The sequence below is a fragment of the Ambystoma mexicanum genome, chromosome 2q (assembly GCF_040938575.1).
Source record: "Ambystoma mexicanum isolate Mex_15411 chromosome 2q, UKY_AmexF1_1, whole genome shotgun sequence".
Taxonomy (NCBI): Eukaryota; Metazoa; Chordata; class Amphibia; order Caudata; family Ambystomatidae; genus Ambystoma; species Ambystoma mexicanum.
In genome coordinates, this window is record NC_090924.1 from 151,774,964 (window position 1) to 151,796,395 (window position 21,432).

The 21,432-nt window shown below is 43.4% G+C and overlaps 1 protein-coding gene across 11 annotated transcripts in view; it reads left to right on the forward strand.

Moving 5' to 3' along the window:
* The window catches only part of OBSCN (obscurin, cytoskeletal calmodulin and titin-interacting RhoGEF), a 3,169,051-nt gene that overhangs the window by 2,527,343 nt on the left and 620,276 nt on the right, over positions 1-21,432 (forward strand). For all 11 annotated transcript variants that reach the window (XM_069647058.1, XM_069647065.1, XM_069647061.1 and 8 more), the window contains 2 exons: positions 3,108-3,185; positions 15,216-15,388. In XM_069647058.1, the coding sequence (XP_069503159.1) occupies positions 3,108-3,185; positions 15,216-15,388 (251 nt within the window). The remainder of the gene's footprint in view (positions 1-3,107; positions 3,186-15,215; positions 15,389-21,432) is intronic.

Below are 21,432 nucleotides of genomic sequence, written 5' to 3' on the forward strand. Positions count from 1 at the left end.
CCTAGGCAAATATGGATGCATGAAATGCCAATGTGGGTAAGAAGATTGAGCAAGTATATTTGAACAAAGTATTAATGCAAATAGATATACCAAGCACCACATGTTATATTCTATTGTGGCATATCAAGGAACTGTGAAACAAGAGGTTTTGGCAGGCAATTGAAGTTGTACAAGGATTTCTGGCAGAAGAATACACCAGACAATCTGAGAATCCTAAAGAGAAAACCTGGCAGGCGAGTATACCAGGCAGCTGAACATTGTACAAAGATTCCTGGCAGGGGAATATACCAGGTAATCTTCCAAGATACAAGAACTTTTACAAAAAGACTATTACAGAACCTTTTGCTTGAACAGAACTTTTTAGTTAAATAAGAACGTTGTGAGTTCATTAAAAACACCAAGGAACTGTTAGCTAAATAAACGTTTTGCCATCCTGTTTAGGAATCCAGGGGAAGGTAACCACCTTCTGGATCCAGGGGTCTTTACCTTGGAAAACATTTTCATTTGAGTAATTCTGATACTTTTGTTTAAATACATTATCTTGCACCTTTTGTTGTTTGTTTATAAGTCTGAGGGTCAGGATAGGTTCTTTTGGATACAAAGACAACTTTTCATTTACTGGAATCCTGACATAGACAGACCCTTAGTTTTAGTTTTTAGGTATAGAAGTTTCCCATTAGAATAGGGCTAGAGAGGCATTTTTTTCCAAACCACTTTTGTTTAATAAAAAATAATTCACTTCAAAATACAAAAATCTTGTATCCGTCACTCATTTTTGACTCCTCACAGCGCCGTGTGACAATATTTTAAATTTTACTTTGTCATTTCTGAATTTGGTGTGCAGAATTTGGTTAAAATTCACTTTAAGAATGTAACAAAACAGTACATTACTATTTGACATTGGAACATTCACTCTTCGAAAAGTCTCATGAGTGGAGTCGGTGTCGTACATATTCAGTACACTGTAGTGCACCATTGACCAAGATAATTCCATGATGAAAGATCCCTGATCCGAAATGCATTGGATTGTTTCCTTCCTCTTGGAAAACACACTTTTTTTGTTTATGTTCATTAAAAGCTGTTTTAGTAGTTTTAAAAACTCAACATGCTCATTTTTTGTAAAAGATCAAAATAGGAACACTGATGTTATAAAGATCTGTGACAAATTTCACAAAGATTCCCCAGTTCCAAAGGAACTTCCTTGGGTTGTGGTTTAAGTTAATGCATGCCTTTTAATGATGACACCATATAGAAGTTACAGCTAAACTGAAATCTGACTATGCAGTCACAAAGACTGGATGACATCTCAGCCTGATCAGACTCTAGCTGGCTCCATCTTAGCACGAGGAAGATGGAGAAGGTTCTGCTCACATTAATTAAGAATGAATCTCTCCTCACACTCAATCTCCCTGTTTATTGGAATGTGTGTCAAATGGTTATCACAGGTTAAATGCTTATACATTGTAGTTGATAAAAGTCCATGCCATTCAAAAGGGATGCTATTTTAATATCAGGTGGCTGTATGGTATTAGTTCCTTCATGCCAATGGACGCCATGCAGTTGTAGTAGGAGCCTAAGTGACTAGTCACCTAGAATATTATAATTGGGTAGTTCAATATAAAACTGATTAGCAGGCTTTATGTGGCTTAAAACGTATTGTTTTCTGTTCGTAAGAAAAGTGATTATGTCGAAGCTGCTCGTAGGATCTTGCTGGTATTCCAGTAGAGTAGAGAATGCAGCTTATGATGATGCACATTCTCTGCATCATCTTCATATGCATCTGTGGGTCTGCTCCTGCCTGCCTTAAGGCCAACACTCTGGAACCCCCTCCCCGTCAACATCAGACTCGCCCCCTCACTTCCATAATTTTGGGAGGTGCTTAAGACCCTCCTCTTCAATGACTAGCTCCTCTCTAGCACCTAGGTCCACCCCCCCTCAGCCCCTTCACCATTGACTAGGTGATCTGCTCCACACTGTTTTCTCTCCCGATTGCTTATATATCCCCTGGTACCAAACTGCCAGCCACCCCCTCCCATGTCAGCTCTCTGCTCCCTTGTTTCTCTGCTTCCCTCACCATGTGCTTCCCCCCATGATTGCAAAGTGCTCTGTTGTTCCTGAAGATAGGTCAGCGCTCCATAAATACCCTAATAATAATAATAATAATAAAAAATTGCATCAAATGGTATATCGCAGGATGAAACGTTTGGCAAATGGAGGACCTCAGACCATGTATCCCTCTTACTCACTGTCAGATCAGAGGCATTAGGAATTTCAGTCTTGGGACCTAGGCTTTGGAATAAAGTACCAACTTATATTCATGACACTAAAGGTTTTTGTAGTTGCAGGCCGATGTTGAAGCAGCATCTGTTCCGATAAGTGCTAGGTATGGGTTCCCACAGATTTAAGACCAGCCATTAGAGACGTTGATTTCCCAAAAGCAATATATTAATGTTCCTACCGACTGACTGAGAGAAAAAAGTGACAAAACATACAGGACGACTTCTTACTTTTTCACAATCCATTCACTTGGCTGTCAACTTGCTGCAGACCCTACTGTGCAGTAATGTCACACTGAAGGGTTGAGTCTCTCACATGCCTGTCTTGATGGGGTTGGCATGGTACAGGACATCTGAAATGAGGGGTGAGCAAATGTTCATTATGAAAACCCACACTGGCCGATTGTGTAACCTTTGGATGATTACCTTTACTCTACGCATTCAAAGATGTCCAGAAATCCCGATTCAGAATTATTCATTACAGATTACCCATAGCAGCTCAGAATTATTCCTTCCAAATCCCAAATCAGATGAATTTCAAATTATGGGAGACTGAATGAACCAAATGCTAGTTTTGTACACAAACTCATTGTAAGCATTTATTTGTAATCATCACTAGTGTATGATTTCTTCTGACCCAGTCATAAAAGTGCCAGTGGATCCCAAAGGCCATCGGGCTGTTCCAAGAAGGTCCACTATAAATGTTTACATGAATGCATAACTTCCTATTTAAAATTGTATTCAATGGGTTTGTTTTAGGTTTAATATTTTGAACAAATAGAGAAAATTAAATCTAATAGGTAATTTAAGATTGCTTTTTATAATTCCTAGGTGAAGTTATACATTCAGCAGGTTTTGGAGGGGATCGGATATCTCCATGAAAAGAATATTCTTCACTTGGATATTAAGGTAAGTATGGGGTAACAAACTGCATGTTTCCTCAGATAGCTAAAATGTTTTCAACACTTGGTACTGCTTTTAGTATATTGATCATACATAGTAATTGATATTGTATGTATTAATGTTACACGCTATGTTCGGGGGTGAGCTTGGGGAGTAACGGCTCACCAACCCAAGCTTTCACAAGGACTCAGGACTTAACTTTATAAGCACGTGGCTCTGAGCTTAACGCTATTAGCACTGGCATAGGTTTGGGATGCTGATTACAGGTTTGGGTTTAAAAAATATATATATTACCACTATATAAATGAAAGTTGGGGCTCCACACAGCATTGCTTGAGAGAAGTGTGCATGGCTGGTATACAGAGGAAGGCAGTGGGTAGTCTGGTTCGGCAGGGAAAGGGCAGAGTGCTGGGGCAAAGAAAGGGTGATAAGTAGGTGAATGAACAGGCACTAGGAGCCCAGGAGCAAGACAGAGAAGGAGAGACTCAAAGAGCACAAATGAGGGCTTACACCTCCGAATGCAGCCATTGTTCTATTGCTCCTGGTTGGCTGTGCCTTCTTCCAGGGCGCTGATGATAGTTACTGTGTTTCTAATTATGCCACATTTAGACTGAAAGAGAATAAAAAAGCAAAAAGAAAGTATGCTATTTTTCAAGGAACACACAGTTGGCTGAAAGGAGGATGTTAGTATTGGGACTAAGAGCCTTGTTCCAGAAGAAATAAATACATTGGTAAAGCACCATATAGCATTCCACTGCTATTACCACAATCTGCATTAAATCTGTGTTACAATGCCTCCATTAAAATCATGTACCTTGTTGGGAAATTTCTTCGGAAACCACCACTTACAATTGCTTACGGTAGTGTTATATGACAACATAAGGTATGATTTACATTGTAGAAACTGCAACTGTAAGAGGATTTTCAGTCCAACAAAGAGCATACCTTATTTCTGGTGGTAATTACCAGCATTGTGAGATGTGATATTGTTCTCTGTTGGGAATTGCTGGTGATAATGCATTTAAAATCATCAGTAATCTTACCACAATCAGTACATTGGCAGTGATCAAAAGGAAGTGGATTTTTCAGTCTGTTAGTATTTGTCCTTTCTGCAGTTAGTGTTACATTTTTAGCGACAGCATTTACCAATTACTGCTGATAGTAACATTATAATGGGGAGATCCACTTAAGTAGGCTTGGAAGCCCAACCTGCCCCCATGAAAGACAAGAGGGTTACCATAAACATAAGTACTACTACGTTCCGTTCCCGTTCCTCCATACTGTATGGGCGTCCCTTCCTAGGAACGGGACCGGAACCCCTTTTCCTCCATAAAAATAGCATTTCACCTTTAAATTCCAGGCACGCATAGGCGCGGTGATGGGTGTGACCACGCCCCTTAGCCCAGCAGCCCAGCGCCTGGTCTCATTCCCCTTTTCCGCGCTGATGGGATCAGACCTTCCTGTGCAAGCTCACACGAGTTTGCTGTACAATTCTTGGGCTTTCCCCAAGCTATTTTGTTTTTTCTATCTCTACCAGTCTCTGGTGCCTCACCTGCCACAGTGCATGTTGCCCCGTCAGGCTTTAGCAGGTCTTCCTCCTGCAAGAGTTGTTTTCCCGCATCGGACCTGCATTCATTTGCCTCCAGTCCTTAGGCATGGGCCATCAGTGCGAAGACTCTGCAGATTGTCAGTCGCTTATGCCTCACTCTTTGAAGAATCGGTTGGCTTGGTGGACGGAGATCTTCACAGCTTCCCCTCCAGACTATCTGAAGGACACTGTGCAACGAAGAAGCAAGTCAGCCAAGCTAAGTGCTAAACTCTTTACTAAAGCACCCCGTTAGAGGGGTTCCTTTCCGGGGAATCCTTCAAGTGGGAGGGGTTCTAAGGACCCTAGTACACATCAGCCTCAAGGCTCCCAGTGCTATCGGTTCTAGGATCGAGGGGCCTGCAGGTCCTCCCAAGACATGGGCTGAGGGGCAGAAACGCTATGACTCTGGGACTCGTCCCGAGGGACATAACTGCTCTAGTATTGGGCCTAGGCCTGAGTGGATGCCTGCATGTACACTGACTACCAGACGCAAGTCTGAGGGCGCCAAGCCCACCGGAGGGGCTTTCCAAGGTTGTGCTCACTACTGAGCTCCCGCTGGAGGGCCATTTGGGGTTTGGGGGTTCAGGCTCGGCGCTGGGCATTTCTTTCTGCCACACTCCTGAAGAAACCTCCATGTGCAAAATGGCATTGAGCGACAAAATGGTGCAATACCCGGGCTGCAACTGAGTCCTACAGCCAGTGACACAGCAGAAGAGATATGGTGCCACCAGATGCTCCATAGAGGCCAGATTTCACCCCTAGGGTGGAATGTTCGGCAGCACAGGTTCAGTGGTGCACCTCGTACTCAATCATGTCCACCGTGCTGCAGTACACAGAGAGTGGTGTGGCCAGCACAGGACATCAGCAGGGGCTGGACCGCCAGCATAACCATCAGCATCACATATGAGGACATGTTCTTTGACTGATTCATGGGGCTTATGAGGTCCCAGCAGATGACAGGGGTCTTCAAGTCCTTTTTCAAGGAAGTGATAACTCAGGCTCTGCCACCTGCGGAGGTGCCCTCACAGCCCCAGCTGGTACAGGCTTAGCCTATCGTCACCCCTGTAGAGGGGGGCGGTGCTCCCGCAGGTATTCTGCCGCAGCAGGGCGTGATTCCCTCACCAGATGGTGGATCAGCCCCACAGGCAAAAGCTAATTCGGCCATGGCATCTGCGTCCCAGGCCCCAGTATCAGGGTCCCAGGTGGGCACTCCACAAGTGGGGAAGTAGGCAGGCCAAGTAGACAAGGATGCAGACAAGGAAGATGATCTTGAGGCTTCGGCGTCTGTGAAAGCCTTTCACAACAGAATGGAGGGGCTGGCTGAGTTCCTGGGGGTGCCCCCTCCACAGCAAGAGCATCCAGAGTCTGGTGTGGTTGCGGAAGTGCTAGCCCTTAGGACACACAGTAAATCTGACATACCTTTGCAGAAGGATATGGTGGCATTGGTGGGGTGAAACCCCATTCCGCAGAGCCGGTCTACAAGAGGCTGGATGCCAAGTACAGGTAGGTAGAAGGGGATGCTATCCTCCGTTCCTCCAACTCGCAGCCTCATTCCTCCGTATTTGCAGCAGTGCCCATGTACGCCGAGTCTCAGATCTCCGGCGCCTCAGGGTCTTTGGCGGCAGCCCTCCTGGGGAAAGAAGACAGGCTATTGGAGACCTATGGGAAAAGGTTCTACCAGAATTCTGGCCTATATCTCCAGGAGGCAAATACTGATGTAATATTAGCAGCCACCAACCAAAAGATAACTGACTTCCTGCCAGACCTCCCTCCCCAGAGGCAGGCCGCGTTCAAGGCAGGCCTGGCACAGGCCAAGGTGGTGGCACATGATTTCCTTGAGTCCACAGTGGCACACATCGACACGGCAGGGAGGGACATCTGCATGGCTACGGACATGCACCAGATTTAATACCGATGTCCAGGACAGGATTCTGCACCTCCCTTTCGAAGGGGCTGAGCTCTTCCACTCCTCCTTGGACGAGGAGCTCAACAAGAAAAAGACCAGCTCGCAAACAGTGGCAATAGAGAAAGTACCCCGCATTTGAGGGGCTCTGGCTACTGTTCCAGGAATTTTGGCACCTCCAAAAAAAAAAACAGGCTGGCGTGAGGGTGGCACTCGATCTATCTTTCCTCGACACTTACCTTCCACTCAAAAAATTCTAGATGATAACGCAAGTGCAGATCGTGGAGGCTCTCTGCAAGGGAGATTGGATTTGCTCCCTAGACCTCAATGACGTGTATTTGCATGTTCCTATTTGGCACCCGCACAGGCAATTCTTGTGGTTCACAGCAACAGGGCGGCACTTCCAGTTTCGAGTGCTGCCATTTGGTCTCAACTCTGCCCCTCACATGTTCACGAGGCAGATGAACACAATAGAGGCATGTCTATCCATATTTGGACGACTGACTGGTCAGGGGCAGCACTCAAGAAGGGGCTAGCCACACCTTGGAATGCCTTATGGACCTTCTCTACTACGCAGTCCTTGATGTTCCTCAGATTGTAATGGGTACAGATACAGTCAGAAAAGGGATTTTCCCCATGCAGGAAAGGGTCAATATGATCCTCAGGGCAACCAGCCATATCCTTCGCAGACAAGTGACATCAGCATGGTGGTATTGGCACCTGTTGAGTCTCATGGCGGTCTGAATTCTGGGAGTGCCACATGCCAGACTGAAGATGCAGAGATTGCAGCTGCACGTAGCAGTGAACTGGGACCCAGAGAGAGGTTCTCAGACGGACAAGATCACAATATGGTAGAGGTCAAAACAGATCTCTTGGGGCGGATGCAGCAGGAAAACCTGATGAAGGGAGCATTGTTCCGCCAGCAGAAGGCATCGCTGGTTATCACTATGGACATCTCTCTGGAGGGCTGGAGGCCATTCTGGACAGCTTTTCAATTCACAGGCTGTGGTCCCCACAGGAGCAGACAGAACATAAACATGTTCTGGAGTTGAGAGCATTTCAATTGGCTCTAGGGGCGGTTCTCTCTTAGATCGCAAACAGGACAATGCCAGTCTATGTTTTACCTCAACAAGCAGGGAGGGACAAGGTCTTCTGTGCTTTGTAGACTGATTATTCAGATCTGGCAGTTGGCAGGGCATTCTCCTGACTGCTGTCCACCTCCCGGGAGAGAGCAACATGGAGGCAGACAGGTTGAGCAGGCTTCCGGGAATAACAACTATAAGTGAGAAGTGAACTCACAGCTCCTCAACTCCATTTTCAGGGGATGGGGCCATGCAGAGGTGGATCTATTTGCCGAAGAGAACAACGCAAGGTTCAGAGGCAGGCGCTCACTAGGCGATGCCTTCCAAATCTCCTTGGACAACCTGTGGTGCTATGCTTTCCCTCCAACTCCATTAATATAGAGAGTACTGCAGAGGTTCCAAGACGCAACCCATTGTCGCATGATTTTGGTAGTCCCAGACTGGCCAGCCCGGTTCTGGTACTCAGACCTGGTGAGGATGGCATGTCAGGGCCCAATCCCCCTGAAGGCGATTGTCCCAGTACACCTCTCACAGCAGGGGGGATCCCAAGTTATCACAGAGAGGGAAATGGAAGTAATTATAATAATTTTTATGAATACACTTCATGGTGAAAGTTATCATAGAGAGGGAAATGGAAGTTCAATTAATTTTCAGGAGCATAGCTCGGGGGCAACGCGCTTGCCTTGGAATCAAGACGTTGCGATGCAACACAGGTTCGAGCCCCGGTTTGCGCTTAGAAACCTCTGGGTATTAAGCGTGTTATAAATAGCCAATTATAATTATTATACTACACCCGCAGCCAAAGTCGCTAGCCCTCTCAGCCTCGTACCTCAACAACTAAAGATGCAGCAAAATGGGCTGTGCCAGGCCAATCTGGATATTCCGAATTCTAGAAAGGAGTCCACTAGGCTCCAGTACAAGACCAAGTGGGCCAGGTTCTGTCACTGGACCGGTGACCAGTGACAAGGGAGTGGATCCAGCATTGTTGCACGCTCGATCAACTCTTATCTTTTTCTGCCCACTTAGCAAGCACAGGTGTGCAGGTGAACACGTGTTGCATGTATTTGGCGGCAATTGCCACCTGCAGGAACACAGACGGCCAATCATTCTTCATGGCTAATCCTGTGGTGAAGAGACATTTGCAGGGGCTAGCCAGGCTATACCCTCCAGTCAGAAAACCTCATCCGGTGTGGGACCTTAATGTGCTGGCAGCACTGGCTCACAAGCATTTTGAGCCCGTGGCTACTACAGATATCAAGTGGTAACTCTCAAGAAGGTGCTATTGGTTGGCCTCACATCAGCTAGACGCATTAGTGAAATTTAGGCAAAGGTCACGTCAGGGCCTTACAAGATCTTCCACAAAGATAATGTGGTCATGCAACAAGTCCCAAATTCCTGCTGAAAGTAATCTCTTCCTTTCATATCAATGAGGAGATTGTGCTTCCAACGTTCTTCCCACATTCTCATTCGGAAGCGGAGAGGGCATTACATTGCTTGGCCGTTAGGAGAGCTCTCAAGTTCTACCTAGACATAACAAAACAGTTTAACACGCTGGAGGTCTAGCTGATCACAGTCGGCGGTTCTTCGCCGGGGGCTCAATCATCGAAAGCTTCCATTGCCATGTGGATGTTGGAGGCTTTTTCATAGGCATACAAACTTCAGAAGTGGCCATGCCCTGTGAATATACATGACCACGCTGTGAGGGCTAAGGCCATGGTGGTCGCATTACAGAGTCAGGTGCTGTGGCATGTCATCAGTTACATGGGCTTCCCCTTCGGCCTTCTGCAAGCACTATTGCTTAGCTCTTAGTGCCAGGTCAGATGCTGAGTTTGGACAAGTAGTGCTCAAGAACCTATTTTCAAAGTAGATACTCACACTCCTTCCTAAGGGTTATATCAGTTGTAATCGCCCATACAGTATGGAAGAAAGGTGACAGGATTTAGGAGTCATTAAAAGTTACTCACTGTAGTGACTAACGTACTCCTAGTCATAGTCCCCTTTCCTCCATACGACCTTCTGTCCTCCTCCCAATAAAAAGTAGGTCAGACTAAATGAGTCATATGGCACGTTGAATGAGACTGATGCGAGGTGCAGGAGGGCGGGGATATGAGGGCATGGTCACGCCCGTAATTATGCCTACGAACGGCTGAACTTTAAAGGGGAAATGCTCTTTTTCTGGAGGAATTTTCCGGTTCCATCCCTAGGGAGGGACGCCCATAGAGTATGGAGGAAAGTGGACTATGGACTAGGAGTACGTTAGTCACTACAGTGAGTAACTTTTAATATCTGAAGCACTCCATGCTATTCCACATGATCAGTGTCAATTTAAAGCTCATTTTAAACCGCCCTTCTGATTAAGCAACCTCCCTCTGTCACAGGCAATATTTTAGCAACTGTCAAGGAGGGCTCATAACACTTTTTACGTTATAACCAGTAACTCCTGAGTAATCCTTACATGCCTACAGCAGAAAACCGTATACACTGGCAGTACAGTGACATTTATGTATTACTGCTATAATCTCAGGATCAGCAAAAGAGGAACAATTAACCAATATCTTCAAACGCCTCTTTTTTGCAGTTAATATATACATGTTTGCCATTGTTTCTGACCTCCTTGCTAAATGTACATCACATTGCTCATTGCTGTTAGTTGCTACAAATTCAAAATGTACATTAAGAGAACATAATAATGTGGTCTTTGTGTCAATGAATGCACCCAATTCACTACTTTTTCTCAAAACCAATGAGCTAGATATGGAAACTCCCTTCACCTACCTCTCATCATGGAAAGATGCTCTCATATGCAGATCTCCCTTTCTCTTCCAACACAACCAAGTTCTTGATCCTAGGATCTTTCCCTCTAGCCGCAGGGGGCAGAGACCTCTCCTGAACAGCCATAGATTGGAGCCCACTTTAATCAGGCCTTTTTCAGTTCAAATCTACAGATGATTTGACTGTGTCCAGAGCCTTGAGCCAACTTAAATCAGCTTCCCCTCTTGATCCTGTTCTACTATCTGTTGTTAAGGCTTTGCCCCCTAGTGCCATTCCCGCGTTCACTGCAGCTCTTCAACACTCATTTGCTTCTGTGGAGATCCCAATCTCCTTAAAGCTTGGGTTGGTTACCCCTTTATAAAAAGCGCCACCTGGACCCTACCATAGTTGACAATTACCGGCCTATTTCTCTACTGCCAGTATTGATGAAGCTTATGGAGGTGATGGTCACTCTGCTTTTTTTGCATTTTCTTGAAGATAACAACTGGTTGCACCCGTACCAATTGGGCTATCGACGTCTGATGAGGAGGAGTCGGTCATGGTTGCCCTTTTGGATGACTTAACTTTGCTTCAGGACCGTGGAGGGGTTGGAGTACTGATTTTGCTTCACCTTTCTGTGCCCTTTGACACTGTGGACCATGGCATTCTCCTGACCAGTTTGGAGCACAGAGGGATCTCAGGTATTTCTCTGACTTGCTCTCTTCATTCTTGGCGGACCGTACTCAGACTGTGTCCTTTCAAGCCTCCCGCTCCTCCTCTTCCTCTTTATCATGCGGGGTGCTGCAGGGTTCAGCTCTCTCTCCACTTTTGTTAAACTTATACCTGAGCCCTTTGACAGATCTTATCTCGAAGTCTGGAGTCTATTTATATACATATGCTGATGATACTCGGCTAGTGTTTAGATTGTGCTCCCCTGCCAGTGAGCCTTTTTGTAAACTGAGAGACTGCCTATTTTCTATTGGCAAATGGATGTCTGCCAACTGGTTGATGAAGCTGAATGGGGACAAAACCAAAGATTTGGTGTTTGGTCCCCAGACTGCTGTTCATACCTGCAGCTCCCTGTGTTGGCCTGACTCCCTTGGCCATTGCCCTACTCCTAGCACGTCAGTGAAATATTTAGGGGGGAAACATCTCCCCTCTAGTTTCTGAGAAGCCCAGATAGCGGCAGTTTGCAACACCGGATTTGGAAAACCTACGGTATTGAAGAAGATCCTCCACTTTCGCCCGGGTGACTGCCAGACCAAGGTAGTCACCTGAGTGATTATGGGGTCCCTTGACTGTTGTAACAGGATCTACCTTGGACAGCCTAAAGAAACAGTGCAGCGGCTGCAGGTACTTCAAAACTCTGCAGCACGGCTAGCCCTTAATGTTCCCAGCTTGACCCCGTCTAGGGGCCTTCTCTGTCAATGCCACTGGTTGCCGGTTAAGGCTCGAGTGGAGTTTAAAACCTTCTGCGTGATGCACCGAGCACTTCATGGCACTGCCGCCACTTATTTGCAAAACAAGTTGGAGCGTTATTATCCTGCTATGGACCTTTGTTCTTCCTCTCATGTGCTTTTGAAGGTGCCTCATTACTAACGTGCACATCTCGGAGAGCCGCTCCTTCTCGGTCCTGGCTCCCACTTTGTGGAATGTCTTCCTCTCTCCCGTAGGGAAATTTTCAGAGTATCTGCCTTTCCACAAGGCTCTCAAAACTCATCTGTTTTCAATATACTTTCTCTTGTGGTTTGATCTTCTCCCCCCCGAACTATCGTTTTTTGTGTCAGTGCCTAGACACCTATGGGCTTTAGTTTGCTCTTTATAAGCTATAAAACAATACAATACATTACAATACAATACAATACAATACCATATTTATTCACCTATTGCCTAAACTGTTTTGGGCAGCATAACTAGTTTAATTTATTTTTCAAAATAACTGCCTAAACAGGAATTCCGAAACTGCATCTATTCCAGGAAACAATGACAGACACTCAGTACATATCCTTTTGTGCATTACGCCTGCACCTTCGCCATACAGGCGTAGGGAAATATTTTACATTTCCATATATTTTAATATGCCTCCCATTTGTGATTACAGGGTGCAAAATTGAATGTCTTAAAACGGCTCATAACGCCTCTGGAATTGTGAAGTTGCGCACATGCAGAAATAATAGGGCCAATTTCAGATGCCCATTGTGAATATTGTACATCAAGTTTTCCCAGTTTGTGAAGGGCAGGGGATGCGCTAGTGTTCTCCTCCACTTGATGGAAAAATGTTATGGGAGGCAGCGTATATATTTAAATAAAGGACAGAGGGACAAAGAAAAATTAAATGTATACACCAAAATGAAAAATAAGAAAAGTTGAACCATCACACCCAAAATGAAGTACGGCTGGAGAACAAAATGAAATGAAAAATATACCCCGAAATGACAAATATACCTCTGAACACACAAGATGATCTGCTGCATCCAACGTACATTAGGCACCAGAAGGACAACACCCTTACTCAAAACAATACCCTAAAAGCAATACACTGAGAATAATACACTGAGAATAACATGCACAGAATACAATTCAGCACAGTTGTCATACACAGTCGGCACTTCATTACAAGCCTGTGGCATGAGCACCAATCATACACTCAAGCCAGTACCTGCAAAACAATATACTCTAAAAAGAATGTACGCAAAATCACACACTCACGATAATTCCTTTGAAATAACATGCATAGAATACAATTCAGCACAGTAGTCATACACAGCAGGCACTTCATTACAAGCCTGTGCCATGAGCACTCAATGATCAACAAGCATCACTCAAGCCAATACCTGCAAAACAGTATACACAAAATAATGAACTCAAAACAGCACACTCAAAACAACACCCTCAGAATAATATGCACAGAATACAACTCAGCAGAGTAGTCGTACACAACAGTCACGGTCAAAGGTCTGCTCTAAGAGAGGACAAACGTTTTCTGCACAATAATCAATCAATGTTCAGACCCTGCAGGAGCACTGAGACTGCATTACTCTTCATGAAAAAGCACCTTCTCAAATCAATAGGTAGTAGCATTCCCGCTACTTTAATTCTACTAGAGCTTGCTCAGCCTACAGTACACTAGAACACTGCATCCTCCTAAAACGTTTTAAAAAATCGATTGCCATCTCAAGCACCATCCTCGCCTGGCTGGCCTACTTCTTGAAAGTTTGACATGCCCACACTAAACTGGGAAACTTCTCTTCCTATTCCTTCCATAAAAAAAAGGAATCCCTCAAGGATCGGCCCTTAACCCATGGCTTTGTAATGTCTACATTAAATTACTGGCATCCCTATTCGAGTTCTTCACACCCAGCTTCCAAAACATGTAGACGACACCCAGATCTTCTTTAACCTGCAGAGAACTTGAACTGATAACTATGACTTATCTAGCTTTTTCCAATACCTTCAGGAGAGGATGGCAGCCAACAAGCTGTGTTTCAACTCTAGCAAAACTGATACACAGGTTCTGGCATCCCCATGCCATTTCACCTGCCTTTCCAATGGCCTAACATTTTGGAACTGCCCCATAAGCCCATTGAAGCACCCGCTGCCCTTGAGGTGATCTTCAGTCCTGTTTTTACCTTCATCCCCTGAATATATGAGATCATCAGGTCACCCCATTTGAAAAATCATAACTTATCTGGAGCACCAAACGATCGATCTGTGCATAGCCTTGGTACTCATTAATCTGGAATATCGTAACATCCTCTATAAGTGGTTAAATAAATCAAGCATTCACCAACTCCAGATGATGCAAAAAAGCGTGGCCAGGCATATTCTACAGTTAACCCGAAGACCATACAACCCCGGGTTTCAAAGCTCCTCTGAAATGGTTACCTACTGAATCTAGGTTGAGGTTCAAAACTCTAGGCATCACCAACCGTAATGTTTTTTTGCAGTAGGCCCTAAATACCTCAATATGTTTGTAAAATCATACCACCCTATCTAAGATCCTCGAAGCTAACACATTTAGCTCAGTGAAGTTCAAAAAGCTATGGGTCCATGGATAATCACTTGCCACCACTGCACCCAATCCTTAGAATAATGTCTCCAAAGAAATCTGCAAACTACACAAACTTTAAAGAGAGATAAAACGAAGGTTTATTAAGTATTTACTTCTCATTTCCGTGCTCTCTAGTTCATGATACCTGACGCTTTGTAGCAATATAGGTGCAATGTGAAAAACAGCAGTTAAAATAAACATTTAAAATCTGTAATCATGACCAGTCTACTTTATTTGGCTGGCTTGTAAATTGCATGCATTTCCCTTTTTGGGCAGCAATGTGGAATACATTTCAGGATCATGACACATGGTTCTTTCAATTGTTATTTTGTTGTGAACATGTTATTTTGTAGAATATGTCTTGCTCATACATTTGCATAGGTGGGCATGTCTAAGTAAGGAAGGGACAAGTTGAGGTGAGAAGTCGGTCTCTGTAACTTTGGGTTACATTGTGTATGGGTTCCATGAAACAGTGTTTGGATCCTGTTTCTTATCAATCTCCTCGTCTGTAATTTTGGGTCACGGCCGCTGTTGGGTCTTGCAACGCTATCTCAAATCGTTTGTAAGCACTTGAGGGAAAACAAGAATATCAGGTTACACTGTGGGTCAAATGAGGCATGCTCCTTCAAATCCAATCATCACGTGTTTTTTGTTCTCACAGCCACCAAACATCTTGATGGTCCATCCTGAAAAAGAAGATATCAAAATATGTGACTTTGGATTTGCCATTAAAATTGACCATTCAGTGATGCAGTATAGCCAGTATGGCTCTCCAGACTTTGTCTCTCCAGAAATCGTGTGCCAAGCGCCTGTGTCAAAAGCATCCGATATTTGGTAAAAAAAAACATTTTAAATATAAAGGTGTATTTTATTGTATCTGTTGAACCTGAGAATTAGTGTGTTAAGAAGCCATTCTTCCACTTACTACTTATAAGAGAAATCTTGGCATTGCTGATTCTCTACATTCCGTGATTTGTAAAAGGGTGTTCCTAAGCAACAGGTATTGTAGAGCACAATAAATAGGTTACAATGATAAAGCTTCGAAGTTGCACTTATCAACAGTATAATTAATCAATATTGCATTTCCTCAAGAATGAAACTGAATTCTTCATTTTTTGATTTGAAAGATATTTAATATTCATAAGTAATTTTCCATTCCCTCAACATGTTTCGCTGCTTTGCTTTGCAGCTTCACCTGGAACTTGACAGTTGCTTAACATTCAATCTGTTCTGTGTCACTGCAACGAAGAAAAAGAGAGATGAAAAACTGGTGTTTAGAATAAACAGTCTCCTCACAGTATAATTGTATTAACTGCAATTTGAATTTCAAATTAATAATGTTTCTATATATTCTTAACCACGCTCTAGATATCACAACAGAGGGGTGTATTGTATGGTTCTATCAGTGTAATCTTCATATTCTATTGCTCAAATATCAATACATTTATTACATATCTTAAATGTATTGGGATGATCATGAATATCAAATAAGCAAAATGTCAAAATATTTTAGAGACTATATGATAACACTGTCTATTAGGGCATTTGATTACTCGTTTATATGCCCATTGTTTTACACTGTATACTTTGGCACACAATTAGAGTCTGAAAAATGATTACTGTATGTGTGAATTATTTGGAACTCATCAGCGGTAAACAAAAGAATGTGGATCATAGTCCATTGAAAATAGCTGTTTGTGTAATCTGTTGTATTTCCTTCTATGTATGCACAGTGAACATGCTTTCAGTAGAGAAACATGCTTATTTTTGGTAAATAATATGGATTATCAAAATGTGATCAAGGTGCTGACATACCACCCAGTGCCATTCTATTAAATATATAACCACTGTTTTTTAGAGGTGGGAAAGAAACCAAATATAGGACGTATTGAAAGATTCTACCTAGTATCATTGTTAATCATATGTAGTAAATATTCATATTCGGAATCTACATTTGAAACTGACAAAGGAGCAACGGAGGTGGAAGCCCCAACAGCAACCTGTCATTTTTTAAGAGGAAGTGTGTCGCTATAGATGCAGTTCCCCCATGTAGATGACACAGTGAAAAAAGAGAAAAAAAAGAGTCACTTCCAAATGACAAACCAAGAAAAAGTTACTAAACAAATAAACCCCCCGAAAAGGAGGGAAACGAGAAAGGCAACAAAAGAATTCAGATGCAAATAAACGTACCTGTACAAGATCAATATGTAAAGGTAGACATAATAGCATAATAATGCAAAGACATTGCTAATCAGCAATATTGCAACAACAATCACCGCTGAACTTATCAATAGAATAGGTGGCCTTCCAGCAAGCCTTTAAAACTGCATACACCAAGATGCTACCAAAGAAACCCACAGTTAACCTTGATCACCCTGCAAGCTACTGCCCCATCTTCGATGTTTAACAATTAAAGACAATGGGGTCAATTTAAAGGCCTAGAGATTCATCCCCATTAAACAACTCACGTATGTTTCTCAACTACAGGAATCTCATATGCCTATGTGTTATAACTCCCTCGAGTCAACAAAACCTTGTGTCACAATCTCTCAACAAATTTAGGATTATAAAAATATATTAATTAGCACTAAGGTAAAATATCACAGTTTTATTAAGTGATAAAGACACTATTTTTGTTAAAAAACATACAACAATGTCTTAAAACAATTTTAAGAGAAGTAGAAAAGCAACCATTCTAACAATGTTAGTGCAGAAAAGTTACATAAAGTGCAGTTCCAACTTCAGTGCAATTCAATTGTTAAAAAAATCTTACATTTACACGTTTAAGTTTCTAAAAAAAACCTATTTGCTGCTGTCAGGTGTACATAAACAAATCCCTTCTTTCAAGGGTTACCGTTGGCATCATTAGTTGCTCTCATTTAATGAATCCTACTGGCTAACCCAGTTAGGTTCTAATGTTGCTAATTTGCAATAGTACAAAACCCTGTTTACTTTATAGAGTCATTAAACCCAACATGTTTTGTTCTATCTTTGCAATTTTGGTTTTTGAGAGAACTTCTTCAGGGGAAACTTGACCAAGCAGAAGAAACATAAAAACAATTATTTCTTGTCTTGAGAGATTCAGAGGCACTCAGATCTTCTCGAACGTATGAATGCCATTTATTCAACCCTTCTTCGGTTAGGTAGATGTGTCTTCTCTGTTAACCCTTCTTAAGTGTTAGGGACTGCGTAGTCCGTGAGTGGCACATTCAAGGCGCCCAAAAGGGGTGTCATCTGCTGTCATCTGCCACTGTGCGCTGCTATATGGGAAGGACTGCCCCATCTTCAACACATCATTCACAGTAAATATGCTTCAAATAGCAAAACGGATTCACACCGAGTGTAATAAAATCAACCCCCACCCTTATGAACACAGTAAAAAGCACACTGAATGCACTTAGCCTTATCATCCGAGCTGTCCTAGACACTTGTCAGCCACAACATTCTCCTAAAAAGACATTAGATAAAAGGAGACCATGTTTCGCTGAATGACATCCTTCCTCTCAGAATAGAACAGAGATTACCTAAATGTTGCTGTTTAAGTAACCCTAATGCAACATCATCTGTGCACTATCTCAAGGATCCATCCTATCCCCATGCTTCTCAATATATGCCCAACCCCCCTCTTGGAAATCATTACCAGCTCAGGCATCACCTGCTAGAATTATGCAGACGATACTCAAATCATTCACAAACGTATCCAACCCGCAACTCTATTGGATAGACCTTGTTATTTGTCACCCCAATAGAGACTCATTAATGATTAAAACAAACCCTACTAAAACAATGTGAGCTGCCAAAAAAATCCACCAAGTGGTCTTTCTTTGGCCTGGAGAAATGGGAACCTGTCTCCAGCCTACAGTAACATTCAGAAATCGTGCAATTCTCATGGGCAACTCCCTCACACTAGAACCCCAATTTAAAACCATAGTCAGAAATTGTATCTTTCAATTCAGATCTGTCCATCGCTTTCTACCACACCTGCCATTCCCACATAGGACCATGGCAGTCATTGCTCTGGTACAATCCAGACTGGATATCAGCAACCACCCACACCTAGAATATCTGCCAACTCATCTGCAAAGAGGGCGAAATGCAGATGCTATGTTCCTCCTGAGATTGGAGCAATGAAAACGGATCACTCAGGTTCTCTAAACATTCTCCGACACCTACCCAAATGCATAATCCCAGTCAAAAGCCTCTGTATCTCTCGCAGCACCTACCAAGGCAGCAGCCCAGAATGCACCAAAAAGAAAGTGATCCACTAGACACATCAGAATGCTGTCAATTCAGTTTTGCAACTCTAGTAACAATCCCTAGCTATAACTGAAAAGGTCCAGGGGGATCCTGCATCTCATTCCTGGCAATGAACCTTTGGAACACTATGCCCAAGTGACTTCAGATAGCGGAAGACCACCTGGTCTTCAGAACATTTCTCAAACCTATTTTACTATGAGACATATACAGACAAACATTTGCCACACTGTTAGGCACACTGCCAGTACCAGAACAACCACATTGCTTCCTGTTATCACAGGCTCAGGACCATAGACCCTACTGAGCACAATTGTCAAAAACAAGAATGCACCTGAGACCAGAAACAATCAGCTCTGTCTCCTATCATAGACTCAGAACCAAGGACCCCCACCCCCGAGCACAAATGTTAAAAACAAGAAGGCACTTGAGAAAAGAAACAATGGGTTTTGTAACGTTGAAATAAAGTAATCACAAGTTCCAGTGTCTCTACTATTATAATAGTGAAGAATTTAAGTTGCGTCATTTCAAAATAATCAAAAAGACCATCAGGATATCTTACCTGTAATTCCTCAACCACCAATCTTATCAGTTCTCTTTCAAAGATAAGCCCCAGAGGAAGAGCATGGATACGCTCGAAACACATGTCATGCTGCATAGGTCTAATTAAATACTCCTGCAATTTAAGCAGTTTCCAACAATTTACTTTTGGCGCAGAGAGACTGGAACTTGTGTTTACATTTTCAATTCCTGTGGTGTACTTGGGCAACGTACCCACAACTTCGAGCCACCTGCTGCCTTAGTTACGTTACCTTCCTTTGCAAGTGCAGTGGACTCATTGGACTTTCTTGCCTCTTTCCTTCTTGTTGAAATAAAGTATGTTCTCGGGACCAGGCATATTTTGGTCCAGGTCCTCTCGTTTGTCCTCATAACAGGCATAGGTCATCCACACCTCCTGTACACGACGACCAGAGCTGTACCAGACGGACCTTAGCACAGATAGCACCTCAAACTGCTCAGTCACCACCACAACATACCACACCAGACCAAGTGGTGCTGTCTCCAACATAACTCTTGCATGCCCACTAATGAAAGCTTACTGGGTTGCGCTAACCTGCCATCCACAGAAACTGGATTCCCAAGACTCTGCTGGACTACCATCTCCAAACGGACACCATCCAAACTAGCACTAACAGCACAATACCTAACCCTTCGCTACCATTGGGAGTCATAAACACTTCCGTGTCCAGCTAGTTAATCAACCTCTGACAACATGACTCTTCAAGAGTTTCCCTAACCACCTCTACTAAAACAAAACCACTAATGGAGATTCATCTTTTAATCTCTGTTTATGTCTACAATACAAGAATGGACCCCGTGTAGACCACAGCTCTACACCACATAGCACCACCAATTCTACATGTTTGCAAGACTTCTTTTTGAAAGTCTGCACTTTAATCATGCACTTTTGGTCAACCTGATTTCAACCATTTTTTTTGTTTTTTTATGGGCGTTCTCCCCCTCCCCACATATCCCATGCCCTCACATCCCAACCACCACCTACTTACTCCCCTACCCATACATAAACATGTATATTTAATGGGTCGCTTCAAACAAAAGTGTATGACTAAAGTGTAGACTTTCAATAGAAAGCCTTTTAAAACATGGGATACCAGCACCATTGCATTAACCACTGCTGAGCCACATAGAGATCTGTCTACTTCGTGCAGTATATCTAACCCTAACACATAGCCATTCCTGCCCCTTCTAGGCAGACTAGGGGCTCTCCTGGTATCCTAGCACTGGCAGCTAATAGATCTTGGTGTCTCCCCTCTGGATAAACACATATAGTGTCACCGCCACACCCAACCTATCAGCACACATGACTCAGACACTTCTGTTCTGCACCCACCAACACGTCTGGTTTTTACATCTGCTTTTCCAGCTTTCCCCCATCCAAGAACACTCACTTACACTCCTCCTTTGATCCAGAATCATGCACCAAGAGGATGCTAAAAAGACAGCAGTGCCCTGTAGAATATGACTTTACATTACATGACATAACACTAACAGATCACTGCACATAGACAATTTGCACAGAATTATTTACTGTCTTGTTGTCCAAATAACAAGTATAACTTCATGCAGATACATATGGATCCACATAAATGTTGCAGACAATTGCAATTCAAAATATTTTATATGAATTAGGAAAGCAAACCTAATCTTATTCCTGAATTGTCAATCAGAATAGCTGAAGATATCATATTTCTAATGTTTTTGTAAGATGACAAGAGCCAATGACTTGAAATGCTTACTGCAACAAGACATACAAGTCCAGCGGTCTGGAAATAAGGGTGCCGGTAGCAACGTACTTGCACCCTTTCCGGACTGCCAAACTACAAGAATTCTTGCAGGGGCCGATGCTCAGGTTTAAGCTGCCAGGAGCACCAGCCCCTGCAGACATGTTTTTCACGGAAGCACCGGCACCGTTAGCAATGGTGCCTGTGCTTCCGTGTCCCACGGAAATGGGGACTTACAGTTCCTGCTGCCTGACATCCTGGGCCGTGGAAACGGTGTTACGAGGTTGTCGGCAACCTGCCGGTTGCAGCGGCGAGTTGCCG